This window comes from Schizosaccharomyces octosporus (genome assembly GCF_000150505.1).
Source record: "Schizosaccharomyces octosporus yFS286 unplaced genomic scaffold supercont6.1, whole genome shotgun sequence".
Taxonomy (NCBI): Eukaryota; Fungi; Ascomycota; class Schizosaccharomycetes; order Schizosaccharomycetales; family Schizosaccharomycetaceae; genus Schizosaccharomyces; species Schizosaccharomyces octosporus.
Genome location: NW_013185619.1, coordinates 155471 through 175205, shown reverse-complemented (window position 1 = coordinate 175205; position 19735 = coordinate 155471). Strand labels below are relative to the sequence as shown.

At 36.4% G+C, this 19735-nt stretch overlaps 11 protein-coding genes across 11 annotated transcripts; 5 read left to right on the top strand and 6 right to left on the bottom strand.

The window, feature by feature from the left end:
- Positions 1 to 56: 56 nt before the first annotated feature.
- On the bottom strand, positions 57 to 3351 carry SOCG_02700 (leucine-rich repeat protein Sog2). Its single transcript, XM_013161191.1, has one exon. It carries the CDS (start codon positions 2873 to 2875, stop codon positions 272 to 274), a length of 2604 nt encoding a protein of 867 aa, XP_013016645.1. The 5' UTR covers positions 2876 to 3351; the 3' UTR covers positions 57 to 271.
- Positions 3193 to 5415, top strand: SOCG_02699 (XP-A family Rhp14). The gene has a single exon (XM_013161190.1). The coding sequence runs from the start codon at positions 3912 to 3914 to the stop codon at positions 4782 to 4784; it is 873 nt and encodes a 290-aa protein (XP_013016644.1). The 5' UTR covers positions 3193 to 3911; the 3' UTR covers positions 4785 to 5415.
- A 14-nt stretch (positions 5416 to 5429) lies between these two features.
- SOCG_02698 (wings apart-like Wapl) lies at positions 5430 to 7677 on the top strand. Its single transcript, XM_013161189.1, has 3 exons — positions 5430 to 7252; positions 7300 to 7352; positions 7412 to 7677. Exons 1-3 carry the CDS (start codon positions 5764 to 5766, stop codon positions 7649 to 7651), a joined length of 1782 nt encoding a protein of 593 aa, XP_013016643.1. The 5' UTR covers positions 5430 to 5763; the 3' UTR covers positions 7652 to 7677.
- Positions 7678 to 7786: 109 nt separating this feature from the next.
- Positions 7787 to 8480, top strand: SOCG_02697 (rheb GTPase Rhb1; the record flags this gene model as incomplete). The annotated part of the gene is made up of 3 exons (XM_013161188.1): positions 7787 to 7848; positions 7925 to 8183; positions 8244 to 8480. 3 exons carry the CDS (start codon positions 7787 to 7789, stop codon positions 8478 to 8480), a joined length of 558 nt encoding a protein of 185 aa, XP_013016642.1.
- Positions 8481 to 8540: 60 nt separating this feature from the next.
- On the bottom strand, positions 8541 to 10016 carry SOCG_02696 (GTP binding protein). The gene has a single exon (XM_013161187.1). It carries the CDS (start codon positions 9922 to 9924, stop codon positions 8698 to 8700), a length of 1227 nt encoding a protein of 408 aa, XP_013016641.1. The 5' UTR covers positions 9925 to 10016; the 3' UTR covers positions 8541 to 8697.
- On the bottom strand, positions 9954 to 11898 carry SOCG_02695 (1-acylglycerol-3-phosphate acyltransferase). The gene has a single exon (XM_013161186.1). It carries the CDS (start codon positions 11409 to 11411, stop codon positions 10365 to 10367), a length of 1047 nt encoding a protein of 348 aa, XP_013016640.1. The 5' UTR covers positions 11412 to 11898; the 3' UTR covers positions 9954 to 10364.
- A 286-nt stretch (positions 11899 to 12184) lies between these two features.
- On the top strand, positions 12185 to 12938 carry SOCG_02694 (Sid2-Mob1 kinase complex regulatory subunit Mob1; the record flags this gene model as incomplete). Its single annotated transcript, XM_013161185.1, has 3 exons — positions 12185 to 12362; positions 12440 to 12839; positions 12881 to 12938. The coding sequence occupies 3 exons, from the start codon at positions 12185 to 12187 to the stop codon at positions 12936 to 12938; spliced, it is 636 nt and encodes a 211-aa protein (XP_013016639.1).
- A 382-nt stretch (positions 12939 to 13320) lies between these two features.
- Positions 13321 to 13875, top strand: SOCG_02693 (RNA-binding protein; the record flags this gene model as incomplete). Its single annotated transcript, XM_013161184.1, has 4 exons — positions 13321 to 13354; positions 13481 to 13576; positions 13625 to 13780; positions 13838 to 13875. 4 exons carry the CDS (start codon positions 13321 to 13323, stop codon positions 13873 to 13875), a joined length of 324 nt encoding a protein of 107 aa, XP_013016638.1.
- A 914-nt stretch (positions 13876 to 14789) lies between these two features.
- SOCG_02692 (homocysteine synthase Met17) lies at positions 14790 to 15968 on the bottom strand (the record flags this gene model as incomplete). The annotated part of the gene is made up of 2 exons (XM_013161183.1): positions 15314 to 15968; positions 14790 to 15278 (listed from the first exon to the last, which is right to left on the bottom strand). Exons 1-2 carry the CDS (start codon positions 15536 to 15538, stop codon positions 14790 to 14792), a joined length of 714 nt encoding a protein of 237 aa, XP_013016637.1. The 5' UTR covers positions 15539 to 15968.
- A 1331-nt stretch (positions 15969 to 17299) lies between these two features.
- Positions 17300 to 18418, bottom strand: SOCG_02691 (uncharacterized protein; the record flags this gene model as incomplete). Its single annotated transcript, XM_013161182.1, has 4 exons — positions 17300 to 17379; positions 17439 to 17585; positions 17900 to 18034; positions 18304 to 18418. The coding sequence occupies 4 exons, from the start codon at positions 18416 to 18418 to the stop codon at positions 17300 to 17302; spliced, it is 477 nt and encodes a 158-aa protein (XP_013016636.1).
- Positions 18419 to 19309: 891 nt separating this feature from the next.
- Positions 19310 to 19662, bottom strand: SOCG_02690 (pseudo ring cleavage dioxygenase; the record flags this gene model as incomplete). The annotated part of the gene is made up of 3 exons (XM_013161181.1): positions 19310 to 19319; positions 19407 to 19429; positions 19507 to 19662. The coding sequence occupies 3 exons, from the start codon at positions 19660 to 19662 to the stop codon at positions 19310 to 19312; spliced, it is 189 nt and encodes a 62-aa protein (XP_013016635.1).
- Positions 19663 to 19735: the final 73 nt, after the last annotated feature.

The window sequence follows — 19735 nt, the reverse complement described above, 5'->3', positions numbered from 1 at the left end:
ATTGATTTGGGCTGTCGGGACACATGTATATAAGTTTGGGATTTTTTGCATTCTTTGATGATTATTTTGAATATCTTCTTGTAATTTTAGATGAAAAATTAATACAATATCTATTGTGGTAAATCTTCGTTATCTAAATTAGTAACTATTTTTAAATTTATAAAAGATATAGAATAAATAGCTCATCATGTAAAATTATATCTCATAACTCCATTCCAACTCTTTCTCTCTCTCTCTCTCTCTCTCATGCTTAATAAATAGATATAATCGTTCATCGTTGTAAAGCTTCCAAGTCTCCATCTGTAAAGTAATCTGTTCTATGTCCACCGTTTGGATTCACAGACGGCGACATAATCAAAGGAGTAATCGATTGAGCAGCTGAACCTAAGGCTGCAGATAAAGGCGTAGCGGGTACTCTCATGATTGGAGACAACGCTGCCATTGCTGCTACCGATGCGGAAGCAGATTCTGCTCCATGGTTTGAGTGATGCGAAGAAGATGATATTAGAATAGTCAAATCCTTAGTGGACCTGGTGACAGCGGAAAGACCCGAAATAATATTTTTTTGAAATGTATACTCGCTTGACACTGTTTTGGCTAAATTGGCGACTGCTATAATTGATTTCACGAACATCTGTGTATCGTCCAACAATCTTTGCCATTCATTTTCATCGTTTACGTTCTCCTGATATGCTTTGGAGTGACCTTTAAGTTTTTTGGTAACTTCACCCGCGGAACTTGACAGCATCGAAAGCTCTTTTAATTTAGCAACAGTGTTAGATCCAAGATTTTCATTATTAACATCCGAGGATAAAGTATTCTTTTCGATGGAATCAACTAATAGACATAAAACTGATGTAGCACTGCTTGTTGCTAATTCAATTTGTTCCTGTAGTTGCTTTGTAAAATCGGAGTTCAATGTCGTAGTAGGCTTTTCCAGGTTAAACCGGCTACTGGTAGCAGACATTGGAGGAATGTTTCTAGCAGGATTCGTAGGAGACTGCTTGAGAGGATCTTGAGAATTAAGCTGCTGATAGGAATTCTGAAGCTCTTTGGTAGCTCCGAACAGTACTAACAAAAATAACCTTGTATATCGTACATCCGAAAAATTTACAAAATCGTTGGAAAACTTTTTGGTAACGTCAATTAATTTACGAAAAGATCCAATACAAGCAAGACAAGCATGAATGACCGGAGTAGGATTATATACAGCATCGCTCATAAATGTGATTTCTTCAAAACTTCGAATTAACCGCTTGATATGTGTGTTTGTGGTAAAGCTAACGTGGCGCATGGTATCAAGGATAGTCGGATTGTTACAGAAAAGCATTTGTTGACGAATGCTTTGTTGAACTTGGGATAGGGCAAAAAGAATTCCACGAAAAGGCTCTAGAACTTTTTCTGAATAAGACGGTCGGGTAATAGGTTCTCGAGCAAGAGCCCTTGTACTAAAATAGGCAGTAACATTCTCTGTACCCTCCTGAAATTCCTCTTTTTTGAAACGATTTATTCCAGGTAATGGTGAATCGTGAGATAAGTTTCTGGTGAGTGGATGATCAGTAAAATTTCGATGTTCTTTCAATCCTTCGACCCTTTGCATTACTGAAGAAGGCAATCTAGCATTATACAGTTCATCATTAATACTATTACTGCGAATCCTTTCTTTTGTTTTTCTCTCTGGTGAGCCAGTCGGTGTAGATTGACTGAGTGGGGCTGAATGGTTAGGAACGTTTCTCAATGTAGAGGTAGAACTACCAAAATCTTTAGGAGATTCAATTGTTGGAGTTTTTTGTCCAGATTCATCGATGAAATTGGAATTGTGAGGGGAACGAGGGATCTGGTCATTTAGCATAGGAACCGGTTTACTAAGTGAAGATGAATTTAGACCTGTCGCAAGAGAAACAGAGCGTTTGGGACGAGCTTGAATTCTACCCCCTTCTAGTCTATTGTTTAGAAATGGTGACATGGGTGATAGGTTTTGTTCACTTCCGGTAGTCGTAGAAAGAAATTCATTGTTGCTAGGATGGATAGAATGAGGTACGTACTGATCTTTAGTATTGTGCCTAGGATTGGGAATTGCTCTTGGAAAATTATGGGAAGGGTTAAACAAAGACTCAGTTGAATTTAAATGATGAGACGAAAGGGACGAATGGCGATGGTCAGCGGTAGCAGTAGTCAATGAACGAGTCATAGGGGCAGATGATAACCCAGATGTATCGGGATCATCAGAATAGTAATGATTAGCCACTAAATTGGGAGAAGACCTGTTGTGTGGAAAATCATGATGTTGACTTCGTAGCAAGGACTCATTTCTAAGAAGGTAACCTTTGATATTTGCAATAAACATCGGCATGTCATGTTCTTGAAGCTCATTACTGACGATGTGTGGAGGAGGATATATGATATGATTGTTTTCCAATTTCAAGATTTCCAAATTTGGCATATAAGAGAAATACGAGGGCAATTCTATCAACCGATTTTTAGAAATTGATAGCACTCTAATATTCATAAGAGCGCCAAACGACTGAGGCAGCTCTCGAATTTTGTTTCTGGATATATCTAAAATTTCGAGAGATTCAAGTCGACAAAGTACCTCAGGAAATTCGCGAAATGCATTTGACCTTATATTTAAGTAACGTAATCTCGTGAAGTTTAGTATTTCTGGACCGATGGTTCTTAGAAAATTGTGGCCTAACGCAAGACGAGAAATTCGGTCTTGAATCCTTTCTAGCTGTGCATACGGCACATCTCGTAAACTCAGGTGCGATAAATCTAATGTTAAAGCATTTTCAGGACCTGCTTCCTCGGCTTCCCGTATGATTTTATCTATCTCCAAATTGACCATTGAAAAAGATCTATCGCTTTGGCTAGACATTCCGAACAAGCCGCTTTATGAAAGCTAATACAATTACCCTTCTCGGAAATAGTTTAATCAACAACAATGTTGCAGGGAAAAAAGAGAGCAAGCAATTGCGCTTTAGACAAGAAAGAGACAATGTAAAAGATCACAGCATTTATTGAGCCCAAAGTGAAGGTTTTAACTGAAAAAATATGACATGCACGCGCGAAACCAAACTGTTTAAGCAGGAAATCCTTCCTTTATGATCCTTTGCATGAATGAAGAGAGTAAACTGGAAAGCAGAACAGGAAATTTAGGGAGTTGGAACGTTCTGTCTAAAGCAGGTTCATATTGTAATATTTTACAACAAATTTTGAAAATATTACTCTATTAAAGATATAAACGAGGATTACTATTTGAATCGACAATCCATCCTATGTATAATATACTTTATATAGAATTAGGAAAGAATGATTGAAATTGAATGAATAATCCAAAGCAATTTCGCATCAGCAACTCCAAGGGTGCATGTTCGCCAAGTACGATATGTGCTATGATGGTATTTATCACCAATCTGCTAGAATTCTCGTCTTCTCTAAGAAATAAGAAAAAAAGAATGTCCCAGAATTTTCACAAATTACAGTCTGTTGTCGCTCTAATTATGTTTTTAGATGTGTTTTCTTGTCGCAGCGAAAAAATGAATCATTTGTAGAATGGTATAACGCAAGCAAGAGTGCTCATGTTTTTTGAATGTTTTCTTTTTTTAAAACGCTTAAAAGAAATACTTTCTTTTTCCGTTTTGCTTTTCCTATTTCTATTTCCTGAAATTAAAGGACTTTGTTTACAATGAAACTATTCCATCTTGAACGATTTTGTCATTGTTCATAATATTACATTAACTTTATATAATACCAAAGAGGGAGGATAACAAGAAGGAAGAAGCTTTTTACAGACACGTTTCATTCATCTTCTTGTATCATATCCCGATTCTTACCGGAAAGTACATAGAATAAAAGAAAACAAAAGCCATTATTCTATGTAGAGGGTTTTTGTCGTACTGGAGAACGTAGAAATGGAGCAAACGGAAGGTACGCAGTCGAATACGACGGTTCAAGAACAGCGCCAAGAGATTGAGCGATTAAAGCAATTGACTGGTGCTGAAGAAGTAAAAGTTGAAGGATCTTTAGCAAATAAACGAAAACGTGGTCAGCTTTACGACAATTCTGAAATCACCAAAGACTATATTGAGTATGATTTTTCCAAAATAGAAGACACCAAGGGTGGTTATCTAGTGGAAGAAACAAAAAACACAACTGACCTTCGTGAAAAACCAGCGGAGCGAGAACTTCGTGAACAACAAGAACGACAGAAAGCCCTACGACAAAAACCTTTAAACTTGGACCCTGAAACAGCACCCAAATGTGAAGACTGTGGATCTATTGAGCTAGATCTTCGATACCTAGATGTATTTAAGTGTAAAGTGTGTCATAGTTGTCGTGAAAAAATTCCAGACAAATATTCATTGCTTACGAAAACCGAGTGCAAACAGGATTATTTATTAACGGATCCCGAATTAAGAGATGCAGAAGTATTACCACATTTGTTGAAGGCGAATCCCCACCAACAAGGATGGTCAAATATGATGCTTTATCTTCGCTTTCAGGTAGAAAAGTTTGCTATTAATAAATGGGGTTCTTTAGAAGAATTGGATAAGGAATTCGAGCGAAGGGAAAGTCAAAAACAAGAACAGAAAAATAAAAAGTTTGAAAAGCAACTACTCGAGCTTCGAAAGAAAACAAAGACAAGCAACTATAGTAGAATGAGCATCCGTGAAAAGAAAAAACATAAACATTCATACGACGAAGTCTTTGAAAGACCAGATCAGCCAGGGATTATTGTTCAGCGATGTAAATGTGGCCTCGAAATAGAACAGCTGGAAATTTGATTGAAACTTTCCCTTACAATAATAATATAATTGAAATTGGGAACAGTTATGACAAGGATGGAACTGTTGAAAAATTAATTATTTATTTTGTTGGATGGAATTGCCTAGCATGGATTCGATAATGATTACCCAGAAAGACGGATTCCCAGTTGGCATGAGGAACAATCCTATCGATCAATCCGTTTGAAATTCATGGAAATGAAGAAATATTCATTTCATGGATATGTAATTGGGCTCTTTATACAGGACGCAACGAAAATCGCTTAACTTAAGTAATATCGTCAAGATGGATATGGATAAACAATGTGTACTAAAGGTACAGCAAAAAAAAGGTAAAGAGATTTCAGAGAAGAATTCTTACATAATTATTAATTTTTGAAGTTGTTCCTGCGAATAAATTACCAAATTCATTCACAATATGAATGTGGTGCGCATAGAATAACCCACCTTGACCAAAGATGGGATTTTGTTCTTTTTATTTAAGCCTAAAAATGACTAATAAATAACTAATAAATAGAAAATATAGACAGATGACTTTAAATCAATTGCTTGGAAGGCCTTACTGGCCTCTGGACTTAATCTTTGTTACAAGGAATACCACAACCTTTCTTGTTTCTTAATAATGTAAATTAAAGAGGTTTTTCTTTCTCGTATATTTTTCTTCATTTCCTTTGTAAACAGACATTTTCCTGTACCTACTACATGTCAATGAATTGGTTCACTTCGTCACCCAAACTTGCAATCCTTGACACGTAGTTTTTAACATTGAGAGAAGACGGAAGTAGCTTATTTTGTTTCGGGAATTTATTAGGGTATTTCATTTAATATTTCTTTCCTGTGATTAGATGTGTTTTGAGGATTTATGGAATTTGCAGAACCTTACGCGTTAGACTCCTAAAATACGTGTTGACGTTGAAAAGCAAAATAAGTTGACTCATAATTTACCTAAATCTGTAAATAAATATAGAATTAATTCATTATGGGAAAAAGGAAACCAAGCAGTAACGTTCAGGATGGATTGCAAAGAAGTTTCTCAGAATCCAAAGTTTGGGACTTTCTAGACGCGACCGTGGATCGACATTTTAAAGAAAGACGGCCATCAATGGATGTTAAAGTCACTAAGCAATTGCATAAAAGAAAGAAAGAAAATTATGATATTTCCCAAAGAGGTGACAATTCCGAAACCAAATATATCTCCGTACCAGATTTACAGGACGGTGTACGGATTTCACAGTATCCTAAATCATCTAATGGATTAAATAGGTCCCATAGTCTGAATACTACGGGGACGGACTCTGGAAATTCTGCTATGAGTATTACTTATCGAGAGCAGCGTTCGTATGTCGCCGAGACTAACAATACTGGAGAAAATGATATACTACCAATAGATTACCATAACGCTTCAACGGATATTGATGAGTCCGAGGATGAAAACACCCAAATGAAAAGCATTCACGAACTTCGGTTCGCAGGTGAGAAACAAAGAACTATGGATGAAATAGAATATTTAATAGATGGAATATCATCAAAAACGAACTCTGCAAACTCAAGATATAACAGCTTTTTGGAGATTTGTGAAAAAGTATATGACCGTATGTTCCGAATTTGTCTAAAATCTTCGCAAGACTTCCAGCAGCGCATCTTCTCAGAAATTTTTCTTGAAGATAAGTTACAGACGATTTCACAAACATATATCTTTTCTTCGATGGCAGACGAAAATGACTTTTCTCAGTCTCTCTTGGAAAACTGTTCTGATGACATATATAATTTATTCCATTCAGCCATTACTGAACGAGATCAACGACCGATACAATCCCTTATTCAAGCTTATTCTAAAACCGTTCAATCCTCATTTCGGGGACTATTCAATCATCCCTCTCCGCTAACAAAAGAATATAGTAATGAGACTTTATCCACTTGTAATCTATTATCTTTAATAGGTATCGCATTAATGAAGGCTTATGATGGTCCTTTTGGCAGCCATGATCTCTTTCTAAGATTAATGAAGCTAGAAATTGAACATGCCGTACCATTTCTTTTGAAAGATGGGATCAAGCAAACATTTCTTTTGTTTTCTCTCACATCTACCCTTGATAAAGCAGAGAATTTTACCTGGGATGATGGTGTTTTAAAGAAACTTTGTGATCTGTTATCCTTTCTTCTAAAATCAACACTCAAAGACAATGGAATATTGAAAGATAGGGGTTCAGGTGATTCTCCTTGTTTTTTAATTATTTCTTCTTGCGAAAAATTAGTTCGAACCTTGATACGTTCTGTCAATTCAGACAGCTCTTCAGTTTCCACGCTTTGTAATTCTGAGCTTCCGAAACAACTGTTTGAGGTATTAAATGACAGGAATTTTTTTAAAAATAAGTCCAACATGGAACTTCTTATGATGAGCTTAGGTCTTCTACTAGAAATTAGTGAAGAATCCAAAGTGTTTGTCATGAATCTTCCGACAAAGCAAGGTAATACGAATAATTGAGTATTTCATCCTTATTAACTACTTAACTAGTGAGCACGTCTAAAACCATGTTAGACGTTCTGCTTCAATTTTACAAAGAACAGGTAAGCCAAAGTTAACGATGTTACACGGCCATGAAATTCTAATATCTCAAATCTTTTAGAAGTCTAAAGTTGAATTAAGTGGATATGCTGCTATGATATTAATTCATTGTATCATCACTGATTCACAGACGTTTGAACAAATCATACCCATGGCACCTCAGCTAAAAGCGACTCTTATTGAATTTAAGAATTTTCACATTAGTTTAAAAGAAGAATTAATGTTATTTGGTGCGCAAGGTCTTGCTATAGTTTCTATAGTTGACGATACTTTAGACTCACTTGAGAAGACCTTAAGGTGACGGACGCCTAGGATCTCAGACCTAACCTTTACGTCTTTCGCCTCGAGTTTATTCAATTTCTCGCACGTCGCATTAATTTCAGTCTTATTTCGTGAAATTTTTATATAAACTTTCCGATTATTTTTCTGATTTACTATGGCTCCTGTGAAATCAAGAAGAATTGCCGTGTTGGGAAGTCGTTCAGTTGGTAAATCAAGGTAAGTATTTGTTTTCGTTGAGTATATATACGTATATGCATAGGAGTATTTGTTTTAAATGTTAACGTTGAAAAAGCCTTACTGTGCAATATGTTGAAAACCATTTCGTCGAATCATACTATCCAACTATCGAAAATACGTTCAGTAAAAATATAAAGTACAAGGGCCAAGAATTTGCTACTGAAATAATTGACACTGCTGGACAAGATGAATATAGCATCTTAAACTCAAAGCACTCGATTGGAATCCATGGTTATGTTCTTGTCTATAGCATAACTAGCAAGTCTTCTTTTGAAATGGTCAAGATCGTTCGCGATAAAATTTTAAATCACACGGTACGATTCTCCTATAAATTCATAAGATAATATCAAGTTGCTAATTATATGTTGAACTAGGGCACAGAGTGGGTCCCTATCGTGGTTGTCGGTAACAAAAGCGATTTACACATGCAACGTACCGTTTCCGCTGAAGAAGGAAAACAATTAGCTAACGAATGGAAATGCGCTTGGACGGAAGCCTCTGCTCGTCATAATGAAAATGTTGCTCGTGCTTTTGAGCTTATAATTAGTGAAATTGAAAAGCAAGCCAACCCTTCTCCTCCTGGCGATGGAAAAGGTTGTGTTATTGCTTAATGTTGAACACAGTTTCTCTTGTATGAAGTTGATAACGATTCTATACTTAATACCTCTAGCATGTTAGTTAACCTTGGCGGTACCTATTTACTGTCGTTGAATTCATTATTACTTATATTTTCTTTTTTTTTTCATCACACCGATTCTATAATAGATACTAGTAAAGAAATAGTATAATGTCGTTCATTTCATTCCTTTCCTCTAGACATATGGGTACCTAAGTATCCTTTCTGAGCCTAAAACTCAAAATATCATTTTTACCAGCAACGATAGGATCCGATTCACCAACGTTTCCATTGATTCCAATAATAGACATGGCTTCACCTCCTAAAACTATTTGCGCTACTTGCCCAGCAGTAGTTCCCTGTCTTACCAAAACACAATCCCTAAAGACACCATCGTTAGAATTATTAGCAAAATTATGAATATTTTTAACGGGATAAACAGGGACCAACTCTAATAGCTCAATGGCTCTTGCCAAAACGTTACAGACACCAGTTGATCCATGTCGAAACAAGACCATGTCTTGAATGTCTGTGATTTTCGCACGAAGACTTTCACTCAAGGGTTTCAACCCAGAATCAGGAAACTCATCAATCGTATCAACAAATTCTGAGCCCTCCTCGTAGTTTACAAACCCCTGTTTTGCCAGCCTTCTTAAAAATACTTCTGAAACAGCAGAAGCCAGGACGAGTCGATTCGCATCCTCTCGTCTTGCAATTTTCGAAATATTGGCATCTGAGTCAGGGTGATCAATCTTATTCAAAGCAATTACGGTCGGAAATTTGATATCAACGAAGCGACTGACAATACGATCTAATGTTGCTTCGTCCCAACTTTCTAAAGGAGTATTCAAATGTAGAGAATCCAATACTTTCGCTGTCGTAGCTGGATTACTTCCGTAACCCGAAAACTGATTTTGCAAGGTATGAACAGGGTTGGCTTTTGAGGCTATATGACGACGACGAGTATTTGGCCATTTTTCCTTAAGATTCGTGCCAATCCAAGCCGTCATTTCATTGTACAACCATTCAATGTCTACGGAAGGATCGTATCCGCGACAAGCCTTACCTTCTGCATCAGTTGTTCCTGAAACATCCACAACATGTACCAATGCATTCGCATGTCTTAAATCATCCAAAAACTTATTTCCCAATCCTTTTCCGGTATGTGCACCAGGAATTAATCCAGCAACATCCAACAGTTGAATGGGAATTGCACGTTTGCCATTTTTACAACCTCCATAAATAGGTCTACATTGACCTTCTAATCCAAAACGAGAGCAAGCACAATCTACCTGGGCATATCCGATGGCACGGTTTGGCTCTATAGTTGTGAAAGGGAAGTTTCCTGTTTTTGCAGTGGCATCAGTTAATGCATTCAACATTGTTGATTTTCCACTTGATGGTTTACCGACAAACCCAATTAAAATATCTCTTCCCATTTTTTCAACAAGTCAGAAAGAATTATCTAACTTAATTTTTGAGTATTTTAGGGATTTATGGCCCTGGTTCGATTTTCACCCTTTATGCAGTAGTAAAAAGAAATTACTTACGGGCCAACTATAGCATAATATAGTGGTTATGTAGATTGAGCATGTAAGATTAAGTTACTTTTATTTAAAAAGAAAAATAATAGTTAGTAAATAAAAATTTCGCGAATGACCGTTTCATTTCTATTTCTTGAAAAAGACCGAAGCAGATTTTTTTTAGCAAGGCTACTAAAATTAAACATAACAAAAGCAACAAAAACAAATACAAGACATGGTGACGCAAACAAGTAAAATGAGCACAACACTTGAAGAAACGCAATTGCCTACATTAATTTAACAATTGTAAGCGCTATGAAATGCTCATGGTACGCTCAGTCTATAACAATGTCGATCTAAAGAAACAAAGAAATGAGGAAGCACACGGCAAAACACGTGAACAGAATTGAGAAAAGATACAGAATTTCGAGACGCGATTTGAGGCGAACAGTGGTATTCAGTTTTCTAGGGCCAGGGAAACCTCCAGTATGTTTGAAATCTTCTATAAGTTGATCTTTTTCATACCACCGTTGGTATAGCCATTTAGTAAAAAGTTTTTCATCCGTAGGGATGTCGGAGATACGAAATCGACGAACATGGACATGCATGCGACGAAGGCGAGCACCTTCGAAGAATAACTGCTTAAGAGAAAATACCTCTGCAGCATATTTCTTAGGAGAATGATCGGTAAAAACGAATGTGAAATCATATAAGTAAGTCATAGAACCTCGTAATTGACTGAGACTGTAAAACAAGCCCCGAACACGAGGAAGCATTAGATTCTTGGGCATGGCAACACCTGTTTTATCAGCATAAAGCTTACTACGTTCATAGGTATTTTGAACCAGGTTAGTTCCTTCTGGAAACATCAATAAGCTGGCGGGTTCAGGAACGTTGTTAATAAACCTAAATTCACGTTCCATTGTAGCAGCATCCCTATCCCATTTTCGGGAAAGGAAAATAAATCTGTACAACTGCATACCCCAACCCAGAATAGGGATCCATTTTAAAGAATCTTTCAAGACGATATAAATAAAGCTATGCTGTTTTGCAGTGTATGCTAACCACCAAATGTACATCCAATCCGTATAAAGTTGATGGTTTGCTATCACAATATTGCGCTCGGAGGCTATTGTTTCTAAACAACCATTTCGATCGAGATAAAAAAGGTTGCGTAGCTCAGGGTCATATGTCAGGGTCACTGGAGTAGGGCTAAAAGACTGAACGAGGAAAACAAACAGAATACCAGCGAAACTTTTCGTGAAAGATATATACTTGTTGTATAGCGTTTTGTTGATCAAAACAAGAGGAGTTCCAAGGACCTCTGAGGTACAAATAGTGACCGTACCAACAATCAAGCAGGAGATGAATAGATATTTTCTGACAGAAGTTTTTAACGTCATTTAGGATGTAATTCGATTGTCAACAAAAGGATCGATTGATTAGTGTCCTCGGATTCAACTAGAGTTTAAAGACACAATTCTTTTTTTTGGTAACGAAGGAACAACGAAAACCCCGACCAAGTAGGTATTTGAGAATTAGTAAACTACAGCTGCCAGGAAGTAAACGGTTATCGCAACGTAATGATTCAGTGTAGAGCTTCAATATTACCAAATTCAACAGCCTTTAGTAGTAATTCTTTTCGAGAAGACGACTATGAATAAATTTATCTTTAAAGAACGATTCTTGAAGAAAAAATGGTAAATGAAGTGGGAAAACGTCAATCTTCGAATAGAGATGATTACAGTGCTGCGAGTGATAAATCAGTGCTTCTGGATGAATTAAGCTATAAAAAAAAGAAAAAAGAATTCAAATAGTTTTACTAACGTTCCTAAATTATCCAATTTCAGCAGGTTCTTGGATAACTCTAGCTGGCTGAGGTTAGAATGAACACGAGGATAAGGTGATTCATACGCAGATGCAAATACGATGCTTACTTCGCCCAAGATGAGGGTTGGTGTTGATTGAATTTAAACTTATGCCAATTCACTTTATATACAAACTGAGCTTAGGAATATATTTACATAGAAACTTACAAGTACTCTTTTGTTTACACGACACATTCTTCAAAGGCGCTTTTAAGATACCGCGAATTCTTATTATATTATCGTATAGAGTTGCTTATAAGTAGACTGTAGAACCACATCTTTTCGAAACATAAAGTAGATTCAGTATTATGTTTGGATTTAGTAATAATACTGCAGCAAAAACGTTTCGTATTCGCAAACCAGAGACTGGCACCAAGCATTATCAGCTGCGTCAGTATGCAGAAGCGACTTTGGGATCTGGGTCCTTAATGGAAGCAGTGAAGCTGCCAAAAGGAGAAGACGTAAATGAATGGATAGCGATGAATAGTAAGTTAAAATAAATTATCGGGAAGCATACAGCGATATTCGATATGGTATTGAGAGTGACTAGGCTAATGATTCAGCTATGGACTTTTATACACAAATCAACATGCTTTACGGAACAATTACAGAGTTTTGTACAGAGAAAACTTGTCCTCAGATGAACGCAGGGCCGAATTTTGAATACTATTGGCAAGACGAGAAAGTATACGTAAAACCAACGAAAATGAATGCGCCAGATTATATTAATACACTGCTGGAATGGGCACAAGAGAAGTTGGATAATAAGCGATTATTTCCAACCGAAATTGGTGTTGAATTCCCACGCGACTTTAAAAAAATGGTCCAGCAAATTTTTAGGCGACTTTTCCGAATCTACGCTCATATCTATTGCTCTCATTTTCATGTTATGGTCGCTTTGGAATTGGAAAGTTATTTAAATACTTCATTTAAACATTTTGTGTTTTTCTGTAAAGAATTCAAGTATGGATTGGTTTTCTGTCTCATTCACTAACTAAAATTAGTCTTTTGGATGGCAAGGAGTATGCCCCGATGGAAGATCTAGTGGAAAGCATGGTTTAGATGCATTTACTCTTGACGAACACAACTTTAAAACTTTCGACTCATCATGCCTTTTCCACCAGACATTCCCTACGTGTTACCACTCGTCTATCTCTATCTTTAAGACTTTTATGAACCAGCATCTGATTTTATGATACCATAGGTTTAAATTGTCATACTCTGATATCGTTTTCTATTGTTTCCTAACATACTTACATACATACTTGCTCTGCTATGCTCTTTGTTGACTAACGCACTGTCATGTCCCTCGGTATTTTCTTAACCTGCAGGTATTACAAACATATACAATTCAGTATGTTCTTTTTCTATGGTTAAAAAAACCCTTATTGTTCTACATATATTTAAGATTGTATCGTATTTCTACAAGTAAAGACAAAGCAACATGGCTGACCGTCGAAAAGCAACGATTCACATAGGTAAGTAGTACTATGATGCCATAAGAAGTTGTTCAACAATTTCTTTTTATATGAATAAAGATGTATACGATCTTTGTATTCATTGAGACCAAAGCTTGGCTGATTTGCTAATTCCTAAACGTTTAGGCAATCTTGCTCCAGGTGTGACAGAAAATGTTTTGTACAACGCCTTTATACCATTTGGTGAAATTATAACGGTTGCTCTGCATAATAAAGAAAAAGGTACGAAAGGGAAAGATGTATTCTCATTTCATAACTAATACATGTTAGCCGATCGCTCCTTTGCATTTTTAGAATTTGACAGTTCCGAGGATGCAAAAGAGGCTATAGCCAATATGAACTATTCCGTATTGTATGACCGTGTGATTCGAGTTTCACCAGCAAACTTCGCATTATCTACTGAAGAAACTCCCGTTCCTGATTCAGGTATAATTTTTCTCCTTTGTGGGTTTTAGCAATTTCATCGACTAACCATTTTACTAGCTATGATTACTTCTTCTGGTACACAGTCAACTGTCTAAAACTCTTAGATTCATTATATTCATTCCCTGAAGCTGATTATGTCAATATTTCTTCTGCTTTTTTGGTCAGCTTGAACAGGATAAGCACCAGTATATAGCCTTTACAGTCTGCACAATTCATATCAATAAATGTTTCTTAATATTTCTTCTTTAAACAAAATTATTCGCTTTACATATCTCATCTCTTCATTTTTCTTTCCTTATCCTCTTCTAAATCATACTTTAAGAACAAGTCTCGTATAAAATCCTAGTCCATATTGCGTACGGTTTCGCTACTACGGTATGTATAGGGTAGGGTTGTTTTTTGTGACTGCGCTTCCGAAATTATAAAAGGGCTGTCCTGAGCTTTACCGTTCCCCATCTTTGTGCACGGGTATTACGCTTATCAGTGAGGAACTTTTCCTAGATGGCGTTATTGCTAGTTGAAAACTATAACCCTGACCGCTCCAACTCGTCGTAAGACGTTTTGGGAATATTTGGAAACCAATTCTTTGCTATAATTTATTTGTCGAAGATGTGTAAATTTCGCAATGTTGGTTCCAACTATGTATGACTTATACGAAAAGCCTACTTGCTGGAAGTAGAAAGCTATCTTTTAACTATTATTTGTTTTACATTTTCTTTTCGTAAAACTGATTATTGTAAGACATAATAGTTTTATTAGCGATTTTTTTGTGTCTAGCTGAACTATGTTGATTTATTGATGTTTTGCAAAGTTGGATGTTGAAAGATAGAATGGATATGCCATAATGGGTGTAAAATTTTGTATGTAAGAAGAAACCTAAGAATGGTCTTGTTCTGGTGATGTTTCTTAGGAATTTAGTAGTTGTGCAAAGTCGGCAATAATATCCTCGATGTGTTGTATGCCCACAGAAATACGAATAAGGTCTTTTATGACACCAAGGCTCAGTTGTTCAAAATCGTTTAACTGCAAATGCGTGGTATAGGCAGGGTGTTATGACTAAAGTCTTGGCATCACCAACATTGGCAAGTTGATTAGCGAGTTGCAGAGAATCCACGACTTTGCGACTCTTGTCAGGTCCTCCTTTGGCTATAAAGCTAAAAACCGCACCAAAATCTTTCTTCAAGTACTGTTTGGCAAGGTCGTATGAAGGATGCGAAGGTATATCAGGGTAGGAAACCCATTGAACGCGTGGATGATTGTTCAAGTAGTTTGCAAGGGCAAAAGCGTTTTGGGTGTGGCGCTCCATACGTAAAGAAAGAGTTTCAAGCCCTTGAATCAAAAGAAAAGCCGCAAACGGGCTAGCATTACCACCGACATCTCGAAAAGCTTGGGTCCGAACAGCATAAGCGTAGGCTACGTTTCCAAACGCTTCAACAAAACATAGTCCATGATAACCAGGATGTGGCTGTACTAGTTCAGGAAACCGTTTTGCATGTTCCTTCCAGTCAAATTTACCGCTATCAATGATCACACCTCCCATCGTCGTTCCATGATCGCCAATCCACTTGGTGCCGAATGAAGAACAATGTCTGCTCCGTGGTCGATGGGACGAATAAGGTACCCGCCAGCCTCGAAGGTGTTGTCGACTAGCTGAGGAACTCCATCAGCATGTGCAACCTCGGCAATACGTTCAATGTCCAGAACATTGTACATGGGGTTACCAATGAACTCGATATAAAATGGCTTTTGTGCTCTCATCAATTTGCGTAGCCAGGTTTTCGACAATATCGCCCTCAATGACTCTAGTGGTTATGCCAATACGTGGTAGAGTAACTTCAAACAGGTTGAAGGTCCCTCCGTAAAGATAAGATGTTGAAACGATAGTATTGCCGCTTTTGGCCAAGGTTTCCAAAGCCATATAAGCTGCTGAGGTACCGGAACTCGTACATATCGCCGCGATCCCGTGCTCTAATGTAGCGATTCTCTTTTCAAACACATGAAAAGTACTTCATTCCGGAGTAGATGTATCCCGGCTCTTGTAATCCGAATAAACGACCACCATGTTCATAATCACGGACACATATGATGAAGTTGCGTAAATGGGGACAGCACGGGAAGTTATCGCACTGTCTGGTTCTTGGCCTGCGTGCAACTGAAGGGTCTCAAAATGCTCAGTGTCGAATGGCATTCTATTTTACCAAGAACAAAAAAAAATAAAAAGAGAAAAAATTGAACAAACAAAAATCAACTTGAAACAATTTATATCTACTAAAAGGCAGTATCTCTTTGGTCGTCCAATTTACTAAGAGTTAAACCTAAGTAACCCAAAGTATTTGAACCTCCTTTCAACGGCCGCAAACTGTGCATATATATGGAAAAATGGTACTGACTCATTGGGTTCTTTTAATTCCAACATTTTGCTCCTCTTTGGCGTGATATCAACAGCAAACTCATGAATGAGTTGCTGTTGTGATTTCAAGATAATATTCCATACCATACGTTTTCATGGTCAATAATTCACAGGTCTCATCCTTTATTTTTCTATCCTTCGTCGGATGAATGCTAATGTCGCAAAGTGAATGTGTTCAATAGTCGTCTTCAATAAGAAAAGATGCATTCTAAAAAGGGCTTGCTATTTAACAAACAAAAAATACTAGCCAGCTGTTTCTCTTGTACTTTAAGGATTCACTATTTAAATATTTCTGACAGCATTGTGAAGGACTGCATAAATTGAAATGAATAAAGTACCACGACTTATGAATATGTCATGTCCTAGGATGTTTAGTTAGAAGATGGTATGGTTATTTGCCAAGGTAGAAGAAAACGAAGTATCCTGGTATATTATGTTTTATATATATAGAAGTTTTTATTAGTAGCTTTACAAAGGTTATTATGATCATTTTCCCAAAATAATCATTACATGGGTAAAATCAAGATTCTGCTTGTTTGTTCATCATTACTTTGACAGATATATAAGTATTTAAATGATATTCATGGCGAAATTTCGCACATAGGAATATCACCAAATATTTATGAATATAAAAGTCAGAAGAAAGCAACCTAGCACAGGTTATAAACAAAGAATAAAATACATGGATTGTACAAAATAATTACCATGCAAGATAACCTTTTGAAAGGAAAAGGAACTGAAGATGAAATTTACCTCTGACGGTAATGACTCGTTTTCTACAATTTACGAAACAGATATATTTATACCGCACAGTTCTGAGTCAGAAATTAGTTTATTGCTTTGCAAGATTATCGTAAGAATTAAATAACCATTAACAAGGGCGATCGATTTATAAAGAAAATGAACGAAGCAAAACTAGCACGATTACGAGAAAACTTAAGTAGATTCATAAAGCAGTGAATGAGAAAAGCAATCAAGCCTGTCATATGAAGCACATGCTTACTTTCGTGAACGCGATGCCGAAACTTGAGGGATAGCCATCTTCATGGATGCTTTCAAAGAAAATGCAATTTATAGAAAGGGATAGGATGAGAAAGATTCGTTAAAAATCAAACTTCATCACTTTTTTTATCAAGATGTTGAAGCTCGGTTTCTCGTTTTGAGGTAATTCCTCTTTGATTTGTAGGTTCTACATAGGTTAATCAGATGTCAAGAAAGGAGAAAAAAAAAGTTACAAACCGCACATACCAGAAGTATCACCCGAAGCATTTCCTACAAACTTCATGGCGGCTCCAAAAAAAATTTTGTGGCTTCCATACAGAATTATAAAACATCCCATTCCGCATACCGTATAAAAACAAAATAATCGGAGCCGCTCAAGCACACCTGCATTCACTAGAAAAGTTAGAATACTTTGCAGGTTGTATGACATACTCCAAATAATGAAATACAAGAGAACCTCAGCAAAGTAAAGAGCATAGAAGATAGTATCGTCGTCTAAACCTCAAACTTTATTATTTCCTTTGCAATGTAATACATGGTGAGACCGAGGATATGGATTAAAGCCACATAAATCATTGTACCAAGTATATCCGAGAATACACATGTTTTACTGATTTTCTTGGTTGCGAGGATCATTTCGGATATGTGACAAGAGTCGTTAAAAATAAATTAGTTGTTCAAAAGCAAACAAGAAATTGGTGACTTACTGAATAAGAAAATCAAAGTGGATTCAATAGAACCGCCAGCAATGAAATAGAATACTTTTGAATACCGACGAATCTCGTAAACCTGTGTTATGGATAAAAAAACAACATGTAAAAATAGTACAATAATTGCAAGGCCTACGAAAAAGTCTTTCCACTATTTTTATTTGTCTCAGAACCCAACCCAGTATTATTAGTAGACCCTTGGGAGGCTTTTCAGAGGAGCCATCACCCTTTTCTAATCAATAAACTTGTTTGAATCTAATGGATGTATTAGTGACGAACTTTTTTTTTGTTTGCGAAAGGACAGTGTTTGTCGAGTTTTTTTACAACGACTCGCTGGCATTATGCAAATTAAAGCAAATGAATAAGCATCCTTTCTTCCTTTCTATTTCAACAAATCTTACCCGAGTACGGAGGAGATGTACCAGTACCATCTAAAGAACGAATGTCTAACTTTTTATCATTGAGCAATTTGGAAGAGTCATCGGAATCTGAAACTGGAGCGTAATTATTTTTCATCTTTACAATGGCAACTTAGAACAGAGAATAATGCGAATATCTACAGCCAAAACGGTATCAGTTAGATTCACCAGAGAACGTCCGCAGAAACTGATTCCACCGTTCATAGATCTGTCAAAAAAAGGAATTCTTTTTTTTAACGTAAATTAAAAGCACTTTTCAAAGAAAAGCTCCTCCTGAAAGATAAAGCGAAATTGAAAACTCATGGTAATGGCTTTTCGCATGTCTCAAATTCATAAAACAGCGACTTTTTTGTCACTGACTTGTCACATCCTCGTTAACATTATTTTGCAGCAGCAGATATTTTTTCGATATTATGTACGTCATAACTATTGTGTGATATTAGTAATATTGCAATACAATAATACTTTGTTTAGTCAAATAACTTATAATAAACGGTAAACACCCAAAAAAAGAAGATGTGTATATGAACAGATACTCTAAATAAGAAATAAAGAATCCGTACTAGTCTTGAAAAGATATATGGACCTCTAGTTGATCCCCCCCAAATCTTCAGATTGGAAGGGTCGACTCATCTAGCTAAATAAATTGTTTTGCTCAACTCATTTAGTGAATCAGATTTCTAGGAGCATAACGATTTCTTCAAACAGTACTAAAGCATTCTAACCAGGGATTATATACAATCGTTTTCCACTGATTTCGTTTATTCGCATAAACAGTAAGAGTCCATCTGTGATAACATTAGTATAGGTTTCAATTTTAATAGTATACAGTACGATCCAATTGAATCATGGATTTCTTCCGTAGTCAATTTTTATCTCGTGTACGACAATTTTGTAAGAGTGTTATAGCGTTTCAAATTCTTTCAATTTACGTGCAGCAGATTATTCATAACCTTTCTTGGATCAAGTTTAAAGAAAATGGTAGTAATTATAAACTTCTATATAAAGGCATAATTATATATATAGTTCGAAAGTTCAATTAAATTCAAATCAGGATCTCGAAGATAAATAAATTCAATATGTACCTTACCCATATGTCGGACAGGGCCTAATTCAATAGTTATGTAACGTTTTCGTAAAGTTTCAAAGACATTTTGCAGGAGGATGCTACAAGATAAAACAAACATCGGCACTTCCAGGATTTCGCAAATTCGCTCGAGGCAGGATCGGAGATGCGTTTGCAATGTGAAGATTTATCTTCTGCTCTCCAAACGTTAAAGCAGTGCGTCCATTTGAAAAATATTCAGCACCCAGATCTAACCCTTTTACATAAACATCCATACTTCTTTCGAGATTTTGAACCGTTAGTACAAAATGATCCACACGATCAATTATAATAATTGACTTGTAAGCT

What these genes read in the sequence shown, in the direction of transcription:
- SOCG_02699 (XM_013161190.1), top strand. Translation starts at nt 3,912, where the DNA reads ATGGAGCAAACGGAAGGTACGCAGTCGAATACGACGGTTCAAGAACAG.
- SOCG_02698 (XM_013161189.1), top strand. Translation starts at nt 5,764, where the DNA reads ATGGGAAAAAGGAAACCAAGCAGTAACGTTCAGGATGGATTGCAAAGA. An exon ending in GAATCTTCCGACAAAGCAAG is followed by an intron (nt 7,253 to 7,299) that starts GTAATACGAATA and finishes CTACTTAACTAG; the next exon opens with TGAGCACGTCTAAAACCATG. An exon ending in TTCAATTTTACAAAGAACAG is followed by an intron (nt 7,353 to 7,411) that starts GTAAGCCAAAGT and finishes CAAATCTTTTAG; the next exon opens with AAGTCTAAAGTTGAATTAAG.
- SOCG_02700 (XM_013161191.1), bottom strand. Translation starts at nt 2,875, where the DNA reads ATGTCTAGCCAAAGCGATAGATCTTTTTCAATGGTCAATTTGGAGATA.
- SOCG_02695 (XM_013161186.1), bottom strand. Translation starts at nt 11,411, where the DNA reads ATGACGTTAAAAACTTCTGTCAGAAAATATCTATTCATCTCCTGCTTG.
- SOCG_02696 (XM_013161187.1), bottom strand. Translation starts at nt 9,924, where the DNA reads ATGGGAAGAGATATTTTAATTGGGTTTGTCGGTAAACCATCAAGTGGA.